At 34.4% G+C, this 9,034-nt stretch overlaps 1 protein-coding gene across 1 annotated transcript; it reads right to left on the bottom strand.

Moving 5' to 3' along the window:
• Positions 1-6,414: 6,414 nt before the first annotated feature.
• LOC145563067 (D-amino-acid oxidase-like) lies at positions 6,415-8,696 on the bottom strand. Its single transcript, XM_081623476.1, has 2 exons — positions 7,824-8,696; positions 6,415-6,999 (listed from the first exon to the last, which is right to left on the bottom strand). Exons 1-2 carry the CDS (start codon positions 8,605-8,607, stop codon positions 6,623-6,625), a joined length of 1,161 nt encoding a protein of 386 aa, XP_081479602.1. The 5' UTR covers positions 8,608-8,696; the 3' UTR covers positions 6,415-6,622.
• Positions 8,697-9,034: the final 338 nt, after the last annotated feature.

Here is a 9,034-nt window from a genome sequence, read left to right as displayed (position 1 = left end):
AAACTCTGCTGGAAATTGAACAATTCTGAGAATCTTGCTGCCAAGGTCATTAGAGACAAATATTGCAGGAAAGAGTTACCCACTGCTTTTAATTCTGGCTCTCATATTTGGAATTCTGTGGGTAAAGGGTGGGATTTATTCTCAAATTTTACTCAGTGGCTTGTGGGAAATGGGGAGACTTGTCTCCTATGGCATGATAATTGGACTGGTAAGGGTTCTCTGAGGGAACTTATTGCAGGCCCTATTCCTAGGTATGAGCTAAATTTGACTGTTAGTGCAGTCATTGATGAGAGGGGTTGGAATTTCCAAAACCTGTCTGTCAGCTTTCCCCCTCACCTACTTCAATACCTTCTAGCCATCCCACTATTCCATGATAAACCTGATATACCTTTCTGCTCCCTTGGTAGAGGCTCCTTCTTTGATACCCCTCAAGCCTATGACTTTCTTTGGTTAAAGGACCATGTCCCAAAACCCCCTCATGGGATTTGGAAGCAAATTTGGAACCTTGATTCCACCCCCTCAAACAAGATGTTCTTATGGCAGGTGGCTTGGAATAGGCTCCCTACTGCCCAACTTCTCCACTCTAGACATGTCCCTCTTTCTCCAAACTGCTGTTTCTGTCATTCTGATCCTGAGACCTTACTTCATATTTTTAGAGATTGCCCAAGAGCAAAAGAAATTTGGGACTTATTTCCTGCCACTCTCTTCTGTCATACTACCTCTGATTTTCTGCAATGGTTGCAGGACAACTTGGCAAATTTCACCTTATACCCTACCATGAATACCTCCTGGGCCATCACTTTCTCTCTTTCCATTTGGAAAATATGGCATAGAAGAAACTCTTGGATTTTCCAAAAGAAAGCCATTCCCCCAGTTTCTTGTTTTAACCACATTCGATGGCTAGCAAATGAGGTGGCTTTCATCACCCCCCCTCCTACTAAAGCCTCCCATCCCTTCCTTGTAAAACCAATTCCTTTCTCTGCTAAAAGACTCTGTGTTGATGCTTCTTTCTCTGAGGATACCTTATCTGCTGGATTAGCTTGTCTTTGTATTGATAGCCAGGGTGTTTGGGTAGAAGGTGTTGTTGCCCATATCCCTGCCATTAATTCCCTTCATGCTGAAGCTCTAGCGATCCTGGCTGGACTTTATTTGGTTAAAGACAGGAATTGGCTTCATGTTACCATACTTTCAGACTGTCTCAAAGCTGTTAATGGGATTAAGTCTGATGCCACTCCAACTGATGAATCTTCATATATATACAACTTATGCAGGGACCTCCTTCAGCAGTTGGTGACTTGCAGTTTGGTCCATGTTCCGAGGTAGAGATTGCAGCTAGCAGATGCTCAGGCCAAGGCAGCCAGAAGGGATCTAACTAGGAGCAGGAGCGTTCTACTTCCTAATGTACTTTGGCTTCAGGATTTTAATGTAGTGCTTAACCTTTCGACTAATAGGACTAACAACTCTGATTTTAGTCTTCTTTTCGGCCCTGCGTGGCAATCAGCTACTAGGTGATGTTTCACATGGGAACTATGTACTCAAACTTGATCCTGGCCTGTACTATATTTTGCTACTTATTAATCTAATGTAGTCGCTCCGTTTAACCAAAAAAAAAAAATACTATTTTTTTAACGGTTTTACTTTGAAGTCGAAATTTTTACTTTGTGAATTGTGATAAGTAAATTTTGTACAAAAAATTGGTTTTTACTTATCATTTTTTTAACCTTTTAAACTAATAATTGTTTCTTCAAAGCATGTAAATTGTAAAATAAGGGGTGTTACATGATAAGGTTTCATATATATCATTTCCATTAAAATTACAAATGTATCAGTGTACTACACCTTCATTGATACACTAATGTTGCATATTGAGTTACATGAGACACATTGGTTATAATTTTTTTGCAGTGTCATTCTTTAAAAATGACACCACAATTTGCTGATGTGGCAAGATTTAATTGGCTTATACTTTGTATTTTTATTTTCATTTTGAATTATTTTTAATGCGCACAATGTATTAAAATTGTATTCTTTTATGTATTCTTTTTAATGCATGTATTTTTTTTTAGAAATACATCATTATAAATTATGAAAATCTATTTTTATAATATAAATTAATTTTCAAATTTATAATTATAATTAGAAATCATCTTTCATCATTCTTTGATCGTTATTGTTCATCATCGTTCATCATTGTTTGATCATATCATTCATCATCGTTCGATCATCATCGTTCATCATTGTTCAATCATATCGTTCATCATCATCGTTCATCATTGTTCGTTCATCATCGTTCATCAATCATGTCATAGATTAGCCTCCCATTCCTAAATTTAATGTTAGTTGTTGATAAATTCGCAAAACCAAACTAAAATCGTGATAAAAATTCGAAAACAAATTGTGTTTTTGCATTATTTTTTTTGCATTTTTTGTTTTTAGGTTTTTGTTCGTAAAAAAATCTCCATAACAATCTCTTTTACAAGTATTTGCAAAGGACAAATTCCGCTTTAAATGGTTCGAAAATATGATTTATGTGGACTCAAATTGTGCAATTTTGTCAAAGAACAAGGAGTATCAAGTTTGTAGAAGATGAAGTGGTCGCATTTTTTTACCTACCGCAACCCCTATTTGATATGATAAATGTAATTAAGTTTTCTCGAAATTGTTTGTGGGTTAGGTAATGACTTAAACTATCTTTGGTCATTACATAGGAAAATAGTCTTTTTTATATTATGGTATTAACCTTATTATATTATGGACGTGACAAAATATTAAATTATGATATACTTTCTCACTCTATAATATAATATACTTATATATTGTTAGAAAATTAATATTGTCCATAAGTATTAGCAAAGAAAGAATTCCTCTTTCAATGGTTCGGAAATATGATTTATGTGGACTCAAATTGTGCAATAATTTTGTCAAAGAACAAGGAGTATCAAGTTTGTAGAAGATGAAGTTATCGCATTCTTTTTTTGTTTGCAACCCCTGTTTGATCTGATAAATATAATTAAGTTTTCTCGAATTTGTTTGTGGATTAGGTAATGACTTAAACTAGGTTTGGTCACTACATAGGAAAACAATGTTTTTTATATTCTGGTATTAACCTTATTATAATATGGAAGTGACAAAATATTAGATTATGATATACTTTCTCACACTATACTATAATATACTTATATATTGTTAGAAAATAAATACTCCATATGTTTCATAATAATCACAAACGTGGGGTTGGCTAAAAGTTTTTGGAAAATTATAGGGTTATGACTAGAAGGAGAATTGTTTGATATAAAGTATGGTTACTAGAGATATATTTAATTGTTAGTAGGAGAAAGAAATGTAGTAATAAAAAATAGTGTAAAAAGGGTTGATAGAAATAGAAAGTAATTGTAGGTCATTATAAAATAAGAAAATATTGCAATTATTATTAAACGGATGAAAACGGAAAGTTTTGCGAGCATTATGAAACGATGGGAGTAATGACTAACCTTTAATGCTTGTTCAATTCATAGATGTGTATATTAACTAAGCCGAGTATTACCTTGGTTATGTTCATGTTCATTTAACTTAGGCGAGTCCATGCACGATCCCGAGATTTCATATGAGAAAATGAACAAGCTTCAACCGAGCTTGAACCCGAGTAAGTTATTGATCGGCTCTGTTCATTTATACTCGTACTTTTTCAATAAATAATATTATAGATCACATATATTAATCAACATAAGCCCTACTCCAATCCAACTCCAATGACAAACAAATTTTCGGATTAGATTTGTATGTAACATACGGTTTTTTTTTTTAACTAGTTACATAGATCACGTATATTTTTGTTACATTATTTTTTTTGAATGCTGTCGACTAAAACTAGTTTCATATATACATAATTTAAAAAATAAGGTATTTTGATATTTCAAAGCATTAACCTTTAATAGTAATGGTAAAAATTACGGTTAAACAACCGTAGAGCTACACCAATTGCAAACAAATTGTAAAGTCATCATTTTATCATGCATAGGACTTCTATGAGCTAATTAATTCTCATGGTATTTACTTTATGGACTTAAATTTTTTTTCGTAAAATGGAATTTTAATTTATTAGCTATAATGTATCATTTTTAATTCAACAAATCAGAATTTAGTTTTACATATAAAGGTAATAACCTTTTCAATTATAGGTAATAACCTAAGTATATAGTATTACATGAAATTGAATACTCTAATGCGGTTTTCGATTTTATTTATTTATTTTTTTTTTCTAATAACCCCCACATAAAATTTGTTCTAAAAACAAATCCCTTTATTTTCGTTTTTCATTTAAAAAATCCCTTTTATAACTTTGAAATTAAAAGCGGTATTTTAATTGTAAATTTTTAAGCGGTTTTTGAATTTTTTTGAATTGAAGCCCTTATTGAATTTGTAAAATAAAATCCCTAGAATAAAATCCCTAGAAATGATATGATAAAAATTTCAAAAATATCTTTTCCAAAATATAATAAGATAATGATACCATGAAGATTTTTAAAAATATTTTTTGCAAAACTAGTACGAGTACTAATGAGTGTCTTACACACAAGCATATTCCAACTACAAGTAATGACCTAATTAATTATAACTACAACTTTAAGGTAATGACCTAACTAAATACAGGTAATTACCTAATCACAAACATATTACAAAAATCGCAAAACACGATTTTGAATCAAACAGTGCGGGGAAAAAAAAAACACTCGAACTCTAAATTGAAGAACAAACCCTCGTTATCCATTGACATTAAAAAAACTGAAAAATCTGCATTTTACATCATCATAATACACACTCGGACACTCCTAAGGCTTTTTCATTCTCAAAACTATCAAATAATGTGATTTTTACATTAATCAAAATTATCAATCGAACCCCAAATGAAATTTGTACCCGAATTTGGACGGAATTTTGGACAGAATTGTGGTCAGAATTTTGGTCGGAATTGTGGACAAAATTTTGATCTGCGTTGCGAATAGATTATACATTAATCAAAACTATTATGAATGAAGAACAAAGATGATTTTTTTTTTCTAAATTTTAATTCTAATTTAATTTTTGAAAATGATTTTATTAAGATAAAAATAAATTTTAAAAAGCTATAATTATGTATTCTATAAATAAAATACACGTATTCACAATCATACATACATGTATAGTATATTTCGGGTATTTAAAAATAAATCAAAAATAGACCAATCGTAAGATGACACCTCATCATGTTATGGTGTCATTTTTTGAAAAATGACACAGTAGACCAATCCCATTGGTTAGATAGAAAACAAATAAGAGTACAGAAATAATACATTTTTTTTTATTGTACAGAAATAATACAATTAGATACAATCTTTTAATGTACTATATATATTGTCGTAAATATCAATATAAAGGAGACCTAAGTTGGCTAAAACTCCTCAACAATAAACTTGACAAATAAACAATATGAACAACAACCAACCGACTTTTAATAAGTGTAACATGTAGATATAACAAAACGAAAAAATAACAGAATTTTCTGATAGCGTTTTGCAGCTCATCTGTGCGACATTTATACTGCCTTGGGAGCACCAAGCCATAAGTTGTATGAATAAATGGATAATGCAATAAATGAGTAGGTTGGTTACAAATGCAACGAGGGACCATTTTTTGTCTTACAAATTGTAAAACTTGTTGTACGGAGTACAACTTACATAAAGAGGAGCTGAGGAGCACAATGATAAATTACTACACGAGCTAATAAAAAGCCTTTTCTCGTTTCTTATTGGATTTTGGTCGTATTAGTTTATAGGTGGACTTTTGACTTTGAAACTTCAAAGTTATCGAGCATTTAATAGCCCAAAATGGTACGAGTAGATTTTTGACTTTGGACCTTTATTTTTTAATTTCTCATTTCAAAGCCCGAGAGAGTCACTGGTCCCGTTCTTTGGACCTTTATTTTTTTATTTCTCATTTCTCATTTCAAAGATTTATGAGATTTATGTTGATGACTACACGGAATAATCAAATTTGGTTCATGTTAGCCGACTCCACTTTTAGGATTAAGGCTTTGATTGATTGATTTCAAAGCCCGAGAGAGTCGACCTTCAGACCTTGGGCTTCCAGCCAGACCAGATCATCAGACAATAGACACATCTCCAACTCAATTGGTCCAAAGTCTCTAAACTTCTAATTCTGTGTGTAGAAAAATTTTCTGATGAAGGTCTCTTTTAAATTTTTGTAGGAACCTCATGTTATGGAGAGCCACAAAGGATTGTCGCCTTTTAATGTTACTCCACAATTGTAACAAACAAGTACTTTGTACTCTGTAGTTCGTATTGTACTATCCATAGGTGTCCATAGAAAATGTACTGGTTCTAAAAAAATAGATAATCAAAGTTTGGTTCAGAAATTAAGGCCTTCATTTATTTCTCCATCTAAATTTACTGCTCACTATCAAATATTGTCCTGAAGACCTGAATTCAGTATACAGTGTTACATACTGCTGAAGCCATTTGTATATTCAGGACCAGGATATACATTATACATCATGCAAATAACAAACAGCTGCTAATATGATTGTTGTAATATCGCAGTATCTCACTGCTAATGTACAGCTTCATTACCTTTTACTTTTAAGAATGAACCTTGCTGGGCTAAACGGGCTAAGATCAGCAATACTAGTTTTACCGTCGATAACAAGTTCAGCCAATGCAGCTCCAGTTGCTGGCCCATTAAGGATGCCCCAGCAGCTATGCCCAGTTGCTACAAAGCATCCTTTCATGCCCGGAAGCTCACCAATTACGGGAACACCGTCATCAGTGGATGGCAAGAAACATGCTTGCTCTGCTGTAACCTGTGCTTCCCCTTCCTTCAAATGTGTGGAAACATTCCCGGCCACTTGTTTGAGTATTTTTATTGATTCCGGATTGGGTGTAACCTGCTCCGGATCGTCTGGCACCTCCTCTGTTGATGACATCCCACATATGTACACCTCACCTACGAAAGAATGTAATTTACATTAAGCCACTCAAACATGATTAGACCAGGCCACAGCAGTGAGGCCTATGCCTTAAAAGTTAAAACAATTTGAATCTTCAACAATGAAATTACTCTTGGCTAAACCAATTGTTGATCATTCCCCTAAATCGATACTTAATTACTCACTTGATGCATAAACTTATATTATGAGATATTGCAAATACCTTAACAATACCACTAAAGGCACTAATGCACTAACATATACACTGTATGTTCAAAGAGACTACATTGAACATATAGTGGAGATGCAACTAAGAGAACGAAAGTTATATTAATGTATTGAAAATTGAGCCCAAATCAAATGTGACATATTTACACTACTACTGTAAAATGTAGTGAGTATACCAACCATTCACTGATCAATAGTTCAATACTTTACTACTTCGAGTTAAAGAATATAACTCAACTATATTATGCAGTATATTCAATGTGCCATAATTCCACTATCTTAAACAGGCAAAGGGAACAAAACGACCAAAACTCGGTCGTTGAGATAAGTCTTCAATCGAGACTGAAACCTAACTTATCAATAGAAACAAAATAAGACAATTTGCCATAACATCCCACACTCCAAAGATATTTCAGCAAAATATGGCATCATGTCACAATACCAATACAATGTAAAATCACAAACACACCTAAAAATTATGTCATTGTAAAATTGTAAATAATGACTTAATAATCAATAATGCAATAATAAAAAATGACTTAATAATGCAATAATCAAACTAAGAATGCAATAGCAATAAATAAAGAAAGAAACTTGATAGAACAAGCTATACCAGTGGGCCGGGGATAGACTTCAGGGTCCATGGGCCTACCACCATGGGCTGGATAATAAGTGAGAAACAACGCATGAGGTGAGATAAGATCAGGATCTTTGGGCTCAAGAACAATACTATGGGCCTTAAGCCCATAAACTCTAAACAACGAAGACACCAAAGCCAATTTAGAAGACCAAGGCCCAAGAGCCAACACAACCGAGTCAGCAATAAGAACTCGTCCATCATTCAAAACAACCGAGTCAACTCGCCCATCACCCTTTTCATCAAACCCAACTCCATCTACCCTCCCAATCACCACCTCCGCTCCGTACTTCTCCACTGTTTTCGTCATCAAACACCTCGTGAACAACTGGGGGTGCACTTGGGCCGTCGTTTGGGCCGTCCCAATGGGCTTTGATTTCTGGGCCGGCCCATCCACCCACGACGGTAAATTCTTAACATTATTACTGGATTTACTATGAGACTCATCAATTGCCACGCTCAAGGTGTCCAAAGGACGATAACCGTAGGATGAAGGCCCATCAAGTTCATCGGACAATGAACGGTGGAGATTGAAGCTGGTACGTGCGAGGGAAGAGAGGGGCCCATCGTCGCACCAATCTAAGGCCAGGAATCCACCGGCTTTTCCGGAGGCGGCGCATGCGACGGAGGACTGTTCAACGACGGTGACGGCGGCGCCTTTTTTGGCGAGAAAGTATGCCGTGCAAACTCCGATGACTCCGCCGCCGCATACCACTACTTTGCGCCGCCGGTCACCTGCGGTTTCTGGTGATTTGGACATGTTTGGAGTGGAAGAGGAGCAGCGGATTGAGGTTGCGATTAAGGGTTTGGAGTAAGGAGAGAGGAAATGACGAAGTTTAGGTGTTGTTAATGGTGATGAAGGAATTAATTTTGTTTGTTTCCATTTTTTTGTTTTTCCTTTTTTTTTCACCATTTTGGATTTCTGGAAGAAGCGTTGCTCTGGAAGAATGGTGATTTGACACGTGGAATGATTTGGATTTTGTTAATACGGGTTAAAAGCCTGGACCGTTAATTGGGCTGTATCTGTAAATTTTAATGTAGGGTCTTTTGGGCTAATATATTTGGGCCTTATGGCTGAAGGGTAGAAGAGAGTAGAAATTTTAGATTGCTATATAGATGTATAAAAATAAAATATAGAGCATATAAATCGATCCTAAGTTTCAACCATTAGAGTTGAGATGGTCTTT

This window comes from Chenopodium album, chromosome 10 (assembly GCF_948465745.1).
Source record: "Chenopodium album chromosome 10, dcCheAlbu1.1, whole genome shotgun sequence".
Classification (NCBI taxonomy): Eukaryota; Viridiplantae; Streptophyta; class Magnoliopsida; order Caryophyllales; family Amaranthaceae; genus Chenopodium; species Chenopodium album.
Note: the sequence above shows the minus strand (reverse complement) of the source record. Positions and strands in the feature narration are given on the sequence as shown.

Excerpts from the sequence above, each read along its gene's own strand:
- LOC145563067 (XM_081623476.1), bottom strand. The coding sequence starts at position 8,607 with ATGTCCAAATCACCAGAAACCGCAGGTGACCGGCGGCGCAAAGTAGTG. Across the intron at positions 7,000-7,823 it reads AGTCTATCCCCGGCCCACTG|GTGAGGTGTACATATGTGGG; the intron begins GTATAGCTTGTT and ends ATTCTTTCGTAG.